Source organism: Homalodisca vitripennis, unplaced genomic scaffold (assembly GCF_021130785.1).
Source record: "Homalodisca vitripennis isolate AUS2020 unplaced genomic scaffold, UT_GWSS_2.1 ScUCBcl_2392;HRSCAF=7106, whole genome shotgun sequence".
NCBI classification, from domain to species: domain Eukaryota; kingdom Metazoa; phylum Arthropoda; class Insecta; order Hemiptera; family Cicadellidae; genus Homalodisca; species Homalodisca vitripennis.
In genome coordinates, this window is record NW_025778524.1 from 85,301 (window position 1) to 101,499 (window position 16,199).

The following is a 16,199-nucleotide window of genomic DNA, read 5'->3' on the forward strand; positions in this document are numbered from 1 at the left end:
TCTCTTACTTTATTATAACTCATTATCTTTTCCAATTGTCAGGAGTAAAACCATATTGAATTGAATCAACATCATAAGCAGAACCATTCACAACTATCGAAAATAGCATATGCATAATGTTAGAATTTTTGATACGAAATTTCTTCTTCTTCAGTCAATTTCACAGGCTTCCATGTTCCTTGAATTATATTTTTTAGCTATGTATTTTTCCGATAATTTATTAAGCATCTTCAAACAATTTTGTGGGACACATGAGGCAAATCGTCTTCATTTTTTGCTCTATAACATATAGGTTTGTACATGCGATTGGTCACATTCGACACTAAATATAGAGTAAAACCATAAGGAATGTGACCTTCTGAATCTTGGTTGTAGTCGATCTTTGTGGATTGTTTCTTGCATATTTTAGGTGTTGAAATTTTTTTATCTAATATACTCTCAAAATCCATATAAATAACGTACGGATGGCTAAACTGTCTTTTTGATAATTAGTAAATTTAGTTATTTGACCTGAAAACGGCATAATTGGCTATTACAAACTTCATGTTGCTTTGCAAATTTCTAAATGAATCTGTTAAATCTCCAGATTTGTAGAAATGGCTTAAACATCTTCTACATAGAAAACTTTTATGTCCATGTTTGGATGTTTTTTATGAGAAACTCACTAATCTACTTAAATCGGGTTATCAAACAAAATGAATTTGTCTTCTTGTTTAACATACAATAAATCGATTTCTAACTCGGCATTATAAACTTCGGATTGATTAACATTATAAATTTATATTATTATAAATTATAACATTATATAAAATTATGTAATGGAACAATGTTGAGTATTTTTCGTCATAAGTATAGATATCTATAGACATTATTGGATATTTTGTACTTGGAATTGGAGCTGCTTTTCTACAAATAATTGTATATCTTTTAAAGACCATTGGATACACAAAGCCCGAAAATATCTCGTCATTTACAAATTTCTCGTATTGCTTTGCTCTGTCAGCATTCTTGGGGGGGAGGCGGGTTTTCCAAATAGCACATCGGATATAATAAACAAAACAAGAAATCATCTTTATCTTTTGATATTGTACACAAGCTATTTCTTTACCTTGATCTCTTGTGGTAAATCGATATATGATCCTGCCGTTTCATAAATTCGGGTTTATTAAGGCTACAAAACTAATTGTTTACAACATTTAAAATGTCCATCCCAGAACCTCTATGTTGGATGATTTGTCTGTTCTCGATGTGTTAATTTATTAAACTGCTTAGTACAAAAGTCGTTTACGTCAAAGATTTCATCTGCTTTTATAGTAAAGTACAATTGGTACACGTTTTGTGTTTTTCACCGCTCACTAAATTTTCTTTCGTATTCACATTACCGAAAGAGAAGATAGTCCTTTCATATTTTTAACATTTTCTTGAAATTATTTTTTCGATTAAACTTTTAATTTCTGGCCTCATAATTGATAGTATTTGTAAATTGACATGTGAATTGTCGTTTAAGTTTTGTTAAAATGTATTGCTTGAAAAGACCGTGAATTAAGGCATAAAAACTTCTACATCAATGATATTTTTATGTTTTTCCGTTAACGAGTTTTTGTCAATTTCTTCGATCATTCCAGACTTAGTTTTTATCGTTTGTTTCAATGGACAATTTTTCAGCGAGTTGATTGAATTTTTTCATCCATTAAAATAGATTGAGATCTTTTTTATCTTTCCTTAAAGCTTTTCCTTTAATTCCACGCAATTTTTCTATATTGTACATCTTTTCATGATCGATAATTTTTATTTTCTTTAGCCTCAATTCCTCAAATAATTCAGTTCACTTTCGTAAAGTTGTTTGTTTTTTTTAAATGAATTTTTGAGCTATAATGCCTGGTGTAATTGATGTTTCAAAAAATATCTTTTTTTGCAGTAGGGCATGCTATCTTTTTTGCGCTCCATTTTAAATAAGAAGTAAAATTTTAACTACCAATTTTTCTAAATTCCAATTTTATAGTGAATTATTCGAGAAATATCGATCAAATTATCAACTTTTAAGCTAAAACTTCGCAATAATTAGAGATAATTTCGGTAGATTTTTTCAGGATTTAAAAAAAAAACTCTAGTACCAGTTTGTATGTACCTTAAAAAGTTGATAATATTGAACATATTTCTCGAGAAAATTCACTATAAAATTGGAAATTTAGAAAAAATAGCGGTAGTCAAAAATTTCTCTTATTTAAATGGTAGCTACTAAAGGAATTAAATGAGGTTGTGGTGATTTAAAGTTCAAAGAATATAAGAAGTATGAATGAATTAGAAAGAAACAAAATAAGAAATACAAAATTTTGAATCTGGAGAAAAATGAAAGATAAATTCGGGTTTTACAATAATTTGCCGAAATTGGAAGATTAAAAAGTAAACTTACCGAACAGATTTTTTGACTGTTTTGGATAAAAAAAGATATAAAGAAATTGAAGAAACATGATAAATTTACACTAGGTTGTTACTGAGGAAAGAAGACTAATTAAAGATAAGGACTGTGTTTACCGTCAATTTTGTAGAATGAATAAAGATTTTTCGTTTAGTCGTAGCAGACATTTCAAATAGATTGATTTGGCTAGACAGCTTATAGATTCGGTAATTTTTTCATTCGTGAGTGACTGTTTGATTTTATAGATTCGTTTATTGTCCTTTAAACAGGAATTTCTATTGATTTACTGTCTGTCCCAAAAGTGAGATAAGAATCTGCATAATCCTATCTACTAATATATAGAATATATATATATATATATATATATATATATATATATATATATATATATATATATATATATATATATATATTATATTATATACATATATTATATATATTACGGTATACAAATATATATATATACCGGGTGAGTTTTTTAAAGTGATCCAATAGCTAACTTTTTAATTATACGACTTAGAACCTCATTATAAATTTGTAACTTGCTTAATTTTAAGTTTCATTCAGGAATGCACTTTCAAATTTAGTTAATATGGCCGCCATTTCCAATATGGTAGCCAACTTTAAAATCTTGTATGGAACAAGGTGTATTTTATGTTGTTTTTAGATTCTAATCTAAAAAATAAAACCTTTTTGCATTTGAGAGTTTTTTAATATCTCTAATGGTTCAGGAGCTACGTGGATTAATTAATTACTAAGTAATAATTAGTATTTTAGTTCCATACTGTATTTGGGTTGCAGTATTGTTTAGAAATCTAATTGTTGCAATTTTTCACTATCCAGCTGTCAATTTCTAATCAAATTCAAACCTGATTCTTGGAAGTTATGGCGTTCGATGAAAAGGTGGATATGTTGTTAATATTTAGTGAATGTCAAAAGAACAAACGCGATGCTGCAAATTTGTATGCCGCAAGGTATCCTGATAGACCACATCCATCATGTAGTGCGTTTGCTCGTCTTGAAAAACAAGCCCGATCTACAGGGTCTTTGGCTCCTCGAAAGCGTCAACGTGCAAACAGAGTTACAACAGAAGAAGCTGAAATTGATGTTTTAGCATCAGTGTATGACTGTACGCATATTTAAACTCGTGAAATAAGTAATGGATTAGGAGTAAGTCAAACTTCCATTGTAAACATATTTAAACGGCACAAATTTCATCCTTTTAAAATGAGTTCACATCAAGAGTTATTGGATACAGACTTTCTCCGTAGGTTGCAATTGTGCAATTGGTTGCTACTAGAAGTTGAAAATAATCCCATGTTTTTAGGAATGGTTCTCTTCTCCGATGAGGCAAAATTTGTTAGTACTGGTGAGGTAAACAGGCACAACATGCACTATTGGTCTGCTACTAATCCTCACTGGATGCGCACCGCAGATCATCACAGGCGATGGTCGCTTAACGTGTGGTGTGGCATTCTAGGCAGTAACATTACTGGTTAACACTTTTTTGATGGAAAACTCAACGGTCCGCAGTATGCTGAATTTAACAGAGGAACTCTCCCTATCCTTTTGGATGATGTTCCTATTCAAACCCTGAACACCATGAGGTATCAGCAAGATGGCGCCCCTCCGCATTATGCTCAAGCTGCCCGAAATGCGGTGAGTGAGAGATTTGAAGAGCGATTGATAGGTAGAGGTGGGCCGGTAGCGTGACCTCCTCGATCACCTGACCTTTCTCCTTTGGATTTTTTTCTGTGGGGAGCCATAAAAAATAAGGTGTACCGCACGCCCCCTACAACTCCCGAAAACATGCGCAAAGACATTTTAATTAGGGTACAAAGAGTGAATGTGCAACGACTCATAAAGTGCATTGAGGCAGATGGGCGGCACTTCGAACATTTGATTTGAACTTGTAAAGTTACTAAGCTATTAGAACTACTAGGCCTTGTTTTGGTATTGCTATTACAATACTAATTTTTCAGATATTTTTTTATTGTGTTCAATAAAATATGTATTCTTTAGATATGTTTGCTTCTATCTAAGTCGCTGCTTCTGAAATATGTTTTATCTCAAATCTTTTTAACAAATATTTAGTCGAAAAAATAGATGGATATCAAAGCTAAATGATTAATGCTCAGCGTAAAATATGTCTAATATTAAAGCAAATACAAACTATACACATAAAAAAAACACTAACAACACATAAAATTAACATTGATTAAACGTGCTTTAAGAATTCATGCAACTGATGATGAAAACTTCCAGTCCACGTAGCTTCTGAACCATTAAAGATATAAAAAAACTCTAAATTGCAAAAATGTTTTATATTTTTGAGTAGAATCTGAAAACAACATAAAATACAGGGTGTTCCATACAAGATTTTAAAATTAGCCACCATATTGGAAAATGGCAGCCATCTTCAAAACATTTGAAATTATATTCCTGAGTGAAACTTAAAATAGAGCAAGTTTCAAATTTAAAGTGTAGTGCTAAGTCGTGTAATTAAAAATTTAGCTATTGGATCACTTTAAAAAACTCACCGTATATATATATATATATATATATATATATATATATATATATATATATGTATATGTATATACACACAATACAATACAGTAAGTCCTAATTGTTGGCCAGTAAATTTGCCAAATATACAAATGTATTATTATATTGTCTATACAGTTACATTAAACAGTAATAATTATATTTCACCACATTTTGTGGCTTTTGAGATTGGTATCTGTAACATACATGATCAGTGTAACATAAATGAAATATTGAACTGTTTGAATTACTTTTACTGCAGATACAAAATAGTCTAAAAGATTGGTATAATGTAAAACAGAAAAAGTACTCTAGAAATTCATAAATTGGACAATATGATATTTTACCATGAATATCCGTTAACAGATCATAGAGCATGCAATATTTAGAAATCCTTTCGGGAATGTGAAGTGAGTCGACATTTCGATTAACAAGGGTTCAATTTCGTTTGTTCTCAGTTAGCTTTTAGTATCGCAGATTTTTATATTATAACTCAATTTACAGTCATTTTGTGTTTTAGAATTAAATATATTTTTACAAAATTGTCAATAACTTGTAATGTATTATTCACAGTGGTAAATATCCAAACTGTAACGAAACTAGGTCAAAAATTTACAAGAGTAAAAATGAAGCATACTTTCTGGGCTAATCCCTGTTTGATACAATTTAAATTACTTTTAAACAGTTTAAACGTATCCTGCACTTAAAAATCCTACATAACGTCATTGCACGTTACAAAAATAGAGCTCAATTATACAAACTTTGTATGTTACAATGAAGCCAAATGCTTGAAATCCTGTTGCTTAATCAAATCAATAATAATAAACTGTAATTAATGAATTGTGTTTTGAGTTACATCTTATACCTTGATCCTTTAGATCATAAAAGAAATATGTAAATTTAAGAAAGTACTTCGTGTTATATAAAAAAGACAAAAATCTCTCGCTATGACTATTATAATTACTGTCCAGCTAGTACTATCAGTTTCAGCTAGGGTACCTGGATAGGCTACAATCAAACTTACCAACTAAAGCTTATATTATTACTATGTTGTTCGCACCACTCGAGTAATGTAATATACTCAGGCGTAGCAATGTGTATGCAGAATTGTGTGTTCACTTTAAATATATGTAGTAGTACTAGACTTTTGAAATGTTACTTTTGTGCGGGTTCAGTCGTGTGATATTATTTCAAACATTAGGCCTACCCATATATTCGAGTTTTCTGAGAAACTAAAAGGGGTTTACAGCTGATTATACAATCAGCAATGTTTGATTTTGTTCAAAAATTTAAAGAAATTATGTAAGTAACATAAAAATAAAGAATGGTGGTATTTAATTGCAAACTATAGTTCATAGTGTACTGATAATCTGTAATATAAATGTAAAATATCTCTGGAACCATACATGAGGCTTTTTTGTGTAAATCACTTAATAGTTTTAGTTACTACTGTCATGAATATAATTATGTAGATACCTATTACAAAATGTGTGAGTATTTATGATAAATACCAGTACGACAGTTCAGAAAAATTGTAAAGTGATAAAATATATATTTTTTATTTATTTGAAATTAAAATAAGTATTCCAATCCTCTCCTTCGATTTGTCTGTTTGATCAGTATAAAAATTATATATTTTGAAGTTAAATGTATGAAAGGGCCATTTGGCTTTATTTTTACCTCTGTACTCATGTACAAATAAAGAAATTATTATTATTTTTCATACGCTTGTATCGTAGTGACTAAGTACATATATAAAAAATATGATCATTATATCAATAGATATATTCATGTAAATCAAGGTAATAATAGCAATCAAGCATACAATATTACATTTATACTACATTATTGGAGTTCATACTGATATTCATGTAGTACATATATAAACAGTAAATAATCGTATTCATCAATTTCAGGAAAAGGTCTCCAGCTTCATAGAAACATCTCCCACAACATCCAACAGCGTGACCCAAAATTTAGAACAACTAAAGAAAGATGGAGCAAACCCACAGATGAATGGAATTTCTCCTCGTTCCTCGGGCTCTCTTTTCGGACTCGGGATCGGTGGAAATCTGCTAGGAGTGCACGCAGGTGCAGGTATAGGCCATGGCCGTGGAGGCTATGGTGATATGGGCCAAGGGTTTGTTGGCAAACCTGCGGGAAGTCAATATCCACAACATCCACAGTATCCACAACAACCCATGTATCCACAACTCCCCATGTATCCACAACAACCCATGTATCCACAACCCCCCATGTATCCACAACATCCACAATATCCATACTCTTCGTATATGCAGCCACAACCTTACTATGTCCCGAAAGCTCAGTGAACGCCTCAAGGAATGCCACCAGCAAGAGCTCCAACGTGTTACCTTCCCCCTTGCACATAAATATATCTCAGCTGGAGAACTCATTGTATAGAGATCTCTCTACATAATTCTTTATTTAGCACTACTCAAATATATTTTCATGAATAAAGCATTAAAAATGCAGACTTTTTTATTCGGCGTACCTAAAATCTTTCCAGAAAATTATTATAGCATATGGGTTTTCAGATCAATTCCATTATATTTTAAGTATACTGCAAATAAATAAAGAGATAATATGAACTATGAATAATTTATTCGATACGTTTCATACATATTTACAAATGGCACTATACTCATAGTTTGTATGAGAGAAAATGTCTTTGTAAGGAAATCTAAAAAAGAATAATATTTAATTTTTAATTTTAAAACTCATTTCATAATCATTTTAACAGTATGTAATTTTAATTTTAGGATTTTAGGATTAAAAACACGTCTTAGGATTTAAAATCTATCCTATCCTCTAAATACTTAGAGTCGAAAGAAGCAAAGCCAGAAAACGATAGTGTTGATGCAAAGTCTACAACTGAATGTGAAGAGGAGTGCGCGAATGCAACAGAAGCTCATATTTATATATTGCTAGTCGGTGAACCAAACAGAGCAATGCCAAAAGGAGAAAGCTGGAAAACTGATGCAGAGAGAGAGACTGCGCAATATTTGTACTCAACAAAAGTAAAGCTGTACTTTAGAGTGGAGGGAGACAAGGCTTTGTGTGGTTGGAGTTTTCAGCTGCTATTATTCACCAAACAAACACTTACTAGACATTATGGGCGCCCTGGATGTAGCAGAAGGGAGGCAACCATAGCAGAAGACTCAATGCCAATTCTCCGGAATGGGAGGAATCAAGAGAGAGAGGATGGTAGAGGTCTTGTTGAGTGGGCAGCAATGCTGAATGTAATATGTCTAAATGAATGTAGTGAACCGACGTTTATGGGAGGAGAAGCCACTTCAAGGGTGGATATTGATTTTTTTTCAGAGGGATTCCATATAAAACTATAGTCCTAGAAACAGAAATATTAAGTTATTATCAATGCATAGAGGTAAAATTTATGAGCGGGCCAGAGGGAGTATCACAGAATACAGTAAGGTGGCGGGTTGATAATGCAAGTTGTTTGTGAATTAAGGAAGCAATACAACAGAAGCTCAGCAGAATGTCCGTGAGTGATCCTGCCTCACTGACTAGGGTAGTTAAAGGGTATGCAGGGAAAGTCTCGAGCCAAAGGACGTTCGTAGGTGAAGAAAACCAGCTTGCCGGTGGACAATGGAAATTTCGGACCTAAGAAAAACAAGCCTCAGGTTACGCAGACTTCTGACAAGACAAAATAAGCGAAACAAGGAAAAATGAGTCTCCTGATCACTTTAAAATAGCAGTAGCAGAGACAAGAAGAGAGCTTTGCAAATGAATTTTAAATTAAATGAAGCTGCGTTGGTAATAAGTGTGTGAAAGTGTAAACATTTCTGCAACATACATTAACAGAGGCAGAACTTGAAGATGCCCTCAAGAGAATAAAAAAAACACAGGGCCTGACGGTATCCACTCAGAGGTTGTTATAATTGCAGCTAAAGGCCAGCCAGCCTCAAAAGGTCCTTCAGGCTATGAACCATGCCCTTCTAGATGAAGATTTCTCATCAGAGTGGAAGAAAGCAAGGCTGGTTCTTTTGAAAAAAAAGAGGGAAATCAGGGAAATATACCAAAGTCGTAATGACCGCTATGCATTTTGGATACGTTTGGAAAGCTTCTGGAGCTTTTACTTCTGGGCAGCCTGAATGTAGAGTTGGAAAGAACTGTTGGTCTGTCTGAGAACCAGTTTGGGCTCAGGGAGTGCTTTTTTACGGTTAGCGCTGTCTAGAAAGTTTTAAACTTAGTGGATCGTGCGGCAAACGACACCACACGAACCAGACAAATCAGGGCAGTAATTACCGTGGATATCCGGAATTTCTTTAACAGTGCATCATGGCAGAATATATTATACATAATGAAGTCCAGGGGAATCAAGACATGATTGAACAGTGATTTAAGGGCAGGGGTATACTAGTGAAGACTTGAGCAAGATTTCTTAGGGATGGAAACATCTAGTGGAATACCTCGAGGCTTAATACTGAGATACACTTTATGGAACTTGCTTTATGACGGGGTGCTCGGACTTCCTTTCTCAGAAGTAGTATCCCTGGTAGACTATGCTGATGACAGCGTTAGTTGTGATTGCCTCGTCAGAGTGACTTCTCATGAATAAGGCGAACAGAGCCATCAGTCAGATCAGTACCTGGGTACATCATGGGTTAGAAATCGCTCCTGAAGAGACAGAAGAGTGCTCTTGGATATTAGATTTGAGGTTAACGGAATTGAAGTCCAACTTACTTGATGGCTCAAATACCTGGGAGTTACGTTGGACCATAGACGATCATTTGAAGTCCTCATCGAAGAAGTTTCTAGGAAATGCTAGGAAGTGCACTAAATTTGCTTCCTGTTTGAGCAGACTAATGGGAAATATACAGGGGCCTAGTCCAAGTATTGCTTGCAACAGTTGTTGAATCGATCGCCCTATATGCAGCCTCAGTCTAGACTCAGCAAAAGCGAGAAGTACTCTAGATCAAGAACAAAGAAAAATGGCTCCAAGAGAATGCAGTGGTTAGCGCACCATTGCAACTGACGCAGTATTTGTCACAGCAAGTGTTCCACCCTAAAGCACAAAAGAGTAGGAAAGGGTACATTGGCATAATGACATGGAACCTAATGAAGCACAGTATAGGCTACTAAATCAGTGGCAAGAAAGATGGTCAAGCAGTCAGAAAGGAGCATGGACAAGCACTCTCATACCTGATGTTGCTCGGTGGGTCAAAAGAAGACATGGCGAACAAGATTTCTCCCTCATACAGTTTCTCTCTGGACATGAGTATTTCCAAAAATAACCTTTTCCGCATGCAAAAAACTGAATCCGAATAGTACAGAACCTGTCAGGATGTAGACACTACAGAGCATAGCATACAAGATTGTGAGAGGTGCGACCAGCCGATAAGACCGTACTTAGTGGAGCTTGGCATCCTGAAGAGTGGCAACATCACAACTAAGATGATTGAAAGCCAAGATCAGTGGAACATGGTGGCAGAAATGGTTAAGAAGATCATGAGGCGAAAGGAGATAGAGGAAGGACATGAATAGACTAGAAGAGTAGAGTAGTAGATGTCATGCTACTGAGGCCCTGCTGTACCGAAGTAATGCCTTTTTGGTGATCCCATTTCCAGTAAATGAAGCGGAGGAGGTTTTAGTGGGTACACCTAGCGGTCGTGGAGAAGGAGAAGGAAAGGGAGTTCCATACACGGGGAGCTCAGATGAGCTTAAAGCGGAGCCCCTAGTAACGCATTTCCTTCTCAGGAAAAAACATTAAAGTGAACACACAATTCTTCATACGCTTGAGTGAATTACGTACATTACTCGAGCGGTGCGAACAAAATAATGATAATATAAGCTTTAGCTTATAATTATAATTGTAGCTGAACCAGGTACCCTAGCTGAAACTGACAGTACTAGCTGGCCAGTAGTTTTATAATTATAGAAGTCATAGTGATAAATTGTTCTCTTTTTTATATAACATGAACAACAACAAGTACGTACGATGGTTAACCTATCATGAAACAGTTAACATTTAAAATTCACAATTAGCTGTTTTGTGTTGAATATTTTATCACAAGAGCTGATGGTCTTACGATCGAAGGCGTTGCACTACCAATCAGTTAGATATATTATATTTGTGAATCTGCATGTGCCATTACACTTTTTACTAGCGCCATTGACCTTTTACTGTAACGTCGTTTAAAATAAAATAAAATTGAACTTTTTCATTCATTTTAAATTCAAATTAATACTTACACATAACTTTCTTTCCTTAAAATCATTAAAAATTAAAAATTACTTACTCAAACTAAATACTACATTAAGGGGAGCACTTCGTAAAAAATCTCAAAAATTACAAATTTTTTTTTTTTTTTTTTATTAAAGTTTGGAATTTCCCGATAACAATGGTGGTATTAAATTTTTTTTATGATGACTAGAAGTGTCCGAAATATTTTTTTTTAAATAGGCCTGCAGGCAGTTTCGGGCCTGTAGCAGTCACACTTTGAATGGTGCTGTTATAGTACTACTTCGTTGCAGTCATGTTCATGATTTGGTTGGCAGTGAACAGTTTGTTATGTCAACAACTTACACTAACCAACAAAACATCTGTTTTATAACCATTGCTTATAACCTAGGTAGCATACATGTTTTGGTTACTGACATTTTCTGTTTTAGAGAGTGAAAATTACGTAAATGATTATGGTTTTTTGTGAGTTTTAGTGGAGAGTTCTGAGTATTTTTTGTTATAAGTGTAGTGAATTTTATAATGCCCACGTTCAAAGCCTGCTTTCAAGAAACGCGTTTTCAAAGGAAATCAACATAACCCTCCAACTAGTCCTAGGCCTAGTTTCTCAGGATCAAGTAACAATCGAGGTACCAATACTCCAAATGTGGATAGGCCAAGACCTCAAAGTGCATCTTCTAAGAAGGTCAGTCCTTTTTTGAAACAGTAACCAATTGAATGAAAATGATGAGTCTGAAAACTGTATAGTTAATATAGGATTGTTTGAATGAGGCTCTTAGTAACGTTTCAGTGTGTAAAAATTGCCATGGCCAACTTGTTTACAAAGTAAAACACATTGTAGGCCTAGCATCAAAAATTATAGTCAGCTGTTCTGATTGTGAAAACACTATTACCTGTGACAAACTCTGAATTAGTCAGGCCTAACACTAAATCAGAATGAAGCAAAGTCTGATAGGCCTAACACATTTTATGACCTAAATCTTTCGTTTGGTTTATGCTATGCGTAACATAGGCAAAGGTAGAGTGGCTGCGGAGAAAATTTGCGCTTTTATGAATCTTACACCTCCGCCTTTGAGATATCATGAACATGAGCATTACTTGGGTTCAATTGCTGAGTTAGTGTGTAAGAAGTCAATGCAAAGTGCTGTGCAAGAAGCTGTATCGGATAATGATGGTTGCAGAGACCTCGCTATAGCTGCTGATGGCTCATGGCAGAAGCGGGGTCACCTTTCACTAAATGGAGTGGTATCAGTGAACAATCTTTATCAACCGGTAAGGTCCTAGACATCGAGATTTTATCTAAATATTGCAGATGCACTAATAGACTAAACAACACGCATGGTGATGGCTGTATCGCAAAACTTTGAAGGTTCTAGTGGAGCCATGGAAGTTGCTGGAGCAGTCGCAATTTTTCAGCGCTCGCAGGCATTGTATGAGGCTCGTTACCTTGAATACCTTGGTGATGGAGACAGCAAGGCGTACTCCAGTGTATGCGAAGCCAAGCCCTATGGTGATACTGCCATAACAAAGATAGAATGCATAGGCCATGTCCAGAAACGGATGGGATCGAGATTAAAAAATCTAAAAGCTAAGACTAAAACACTCCCTGACGGCTCACGACTTGGCGGCAAGAACAAGCTAACAGATTCCTGCCATTATTCAGCTCCAAAAATACTACGGATTGGCAATTAGACGCAACACAAACTCTGTTGAAGACATGAAAAAAGCCATTTGGGCAGAGTTTTTCCATGTGATGTCTTCTAATGAAAGGCCTCAACATGGACTATGTCCAGATGATGAAGAAACCTGGTGTAAGTACCGCAAAGCCGTAAAATCCAATGAAAACTATGATCATGGCAGCCATTTTCACTTGCCTGAAAACCTAATGACATTTATTAAACCTATTTTTTCAAGATCTAGCCAATCCAACTCCTACTGGGCAAATGTACTAAGGGAAAAACTCAAAATCCCAATGAGTCCCTCAACAATGTCATTTGGACCTACATACCTAAAAGAACATTTGTGGAGATTAAAACTTTGAAATTTGGCATATATGAAGCTGTTACAGCTTTTAATGATGGCTACATTGGCAAATGCAAAGTATTTCAAGAAATAGGAGTGTCCACCAGGGCAGCATTTTATTACAGCAATGAAAAAGCTTGACCGGCGGCGAATTTGGAAGGCAGAGAAAGCTCAAGAAGATATAGAGAAAAAAATTAGACAGAAGAAAAACTTACTAAAAAGAAGTCTGGAGGATGAATATGAGGAAGCAGGAAGGAGATCAGCCAGCCTATGCACCTGGAATGTACTGAAAAAGGTAATAAAGCAGTATTTTTTTCCGTTTTTTGTGTTTTTCCGAAAGTTGCGGTTTTCAATACAAAAGTACATTTTTCTCAAAAACTACAAATGGTGAGGAATAAAATGAAATTTTATTTTGTATGTTTTTGTAAGCACTGCGTTTTTTACATATGTGGAAACCACTAACAAACATCACATTTCACACTGAGTTCAATTATTTAAAATATACATAACATATACACATATTTATATAGGTTTTTGACAAGCGTTTAGAAAACCAAAAATATATAACTTTTAGGGTATATGCCCAAAAAAGAATTATTTTTATTTGGTTTCCACGTGTTCCCCTAGAAAGGCCCTCTTTAAATTTGAAAAAAAAGAATTATGAAGATATCCTCAAGTAGTTTCTTGAGATAAGCTGGATACCTATGTTAACAGTTACGAAGATAGGGCCGAAGATGCTCCCCCTTGAAAAACGGCTTGTCAAAAATTTCCAAAGTCGTGGTTTAGGATGGAAGTGGCCAGTAAAGTTATTCAATATTAGTACCGCAAGCTTGCGTTATAGATTGCAAACGAGTTGGGCAGTTGCGGTGCATAACTTTATTTAATTTGGTTTTTTTTTTTTACGGACATTTAGTTAAAACAGAATTGTAAAGTGCCATGTGGGTAATGTGTTTTAATACATGTATATGTTAGGGCTCTCATTCGCACAAGTAAATTTATGTAATCAAGCCGCACCACCCCAGAGAGCCTGACAGCACTAACAACAATTCTGTGGCCAAGTTACCTCCATATTTAGGAAGTGGGAATACGATTCCAAACTTACTAATCGTACTAGTATTAACTATTTAATGTACACAATTAAAGCCATTTTATTCCCCCCCAATCTATTTAATATTAAATTAAAAAATTACTTTCCAACTAAAACTGTGAAATGTTTATTGTTGCATATAACAAAGCCCCACACAACATTTCATTTGTGCTGTTATTTAGGCAGCATAAACCAATGCAAGCACTGCTAAATTGAACCGACTGTTCGCCTCATTTTCTTCCATAAAATTTCTAAGAAACTAAAAATTATTGAAAACCTTTGAACTACTTATATAACTCGGAAGGCTCACTGTAGTAAGAAATTGTTGTTTTAAATTTATTATTTACTGAAGCGCTTCAAAATAAATGGCATAGTGCTATGACATCTTCGCGATGCCAATTTATTATTGACTAAGACATAGCTTTTAATTTATTTTTAGAGTTTTCCTTTTTTAATTATTGCTTTTAAAAGTAAGTAACTCCTGGCGTGTTAACAGGATTTGTTTTCTTCCCTTCTTACAAGTTTTTGGCTCGCTAAAACAATTAAATAGCTATGTGACCAGTTATATTAAATAAATGTAAAAGCAATTATTCTGGACTGTATTTTCTGTGAACTAATTGCTGGATGACCATGCGGTGTAATACGGGTTTATGTTGTTTCTGTGGAGCGTGTCCTCTGATATAAATCATAACTGGTTATAGCATACATTTTCAAAAATAAAGTAACTGGGATAGTGTTTAAAAAAAAGTCGATGTAATTTTTTGTAATAACAGCTATTAAGGTAGTATATATTATAACAATTTTACCCAGCTTCTTGTTCCGGTACATTATAGTAATAAAATTTTGAACTATTGACATTTTTAATTACTTTAGGTATACATAATATGCTCATCATGTATATACTTACTTACTCTTACTTACACTCCCAGGGTCATTTATTCATCGGATGTGATATTTAGTAGCCGCACCAACAAAAGCTCCTCCATACTTGAACGGTCCCTCTGCATCTTCCTCTGAAGCGCCCATCGTCTCCATATCAGCCTTTACCCTGGTTCCACCATCTCACTTTGGTCCTCGCCCCGGGTGCCGTCCTTCTCTTCTGGGGTTACCGTTACATTACCCTTCTTACAGTTTGCATTCCTCTTCTCTTCTCAAAAACATGGCCTGCCCAACGGAGTCTTCTGCAACTTTAATTTTCTCCTATTAAATCCGATACTAAATTGTTAGAGCTCCCCTGATTTCTCTATTTATGTTTTCTTCTCCATATCCCCTTGTTTCATATGATGGCCCATAAAATTTTAGCGTAGAATTCCTATTCTCGAAAACTTAAAAAAAAAGGAAAAAAGCTTTAGTTTGTAAGTAGTGTGTCCCCACAACTCTCGAAAGGAGTTTGTGGACACAACTAGATAAATTTGGCATCCCCAGAAATATTTAATAAACTGTAGTTTAAGATGAGTGTCGCAGAGTCAAGATGCTCAGTAAAGAATTTAATGGTCGCGACTGTGTACCTTTAGGGATAAACTCAGGAGCTCAGGCAAGGAGATGGTCTTTCTCCAATCTTTAATTTAATATTTGCCATAGTAAGAAAGCACTTCATAGTGTAAAGCAGAGAGGGAGTTAGGGGTGGAAGTATGGGGAGCCTAAACTAAACATCCTAGCTTTTGCAGATGAGTGTTGTCCATATTTTGCAGAAAAAGGTAGATGAATTGAGGGTCACTAACTAAATTATTTATGAGTGAGGCAGAGAACAGTGGGGTTGAAGACGAATGATGCACCATCATGTATGAGGCCTTAAAAATAAAATAATCATATTTTTAATCTTTCTATACGGCCTATATCAAAAATGTTTATCACATTTCTTAGTGTGTAGATCTGTATACTAGGCCTATGAAGTTTTA

General features: G+C 34.6%; 1 protein-coding gene across 1 annotated transcript in view; it reads left to right on the plus strand.

The window, feature by feature from the left end:
* Positions 1-7,299, plus strand: part of LOC124372025 — a 31,940-nt gene extending 24,641 nt beyond the window's left edge. Inside the window, exon 3 of the mRNA XM_046830399.1 lies at positions 6,883-7,299. Coding sequence (XP_046686355.1) covers positions 6,883-7,299 — 417 coding nt within the window. The remainder of the gene's footprint in view (positions 1-6,882) is intronic.
* The last annotated feature ends 8,900 nt before the right edge of the window (positions 7,300-16,199 follow it).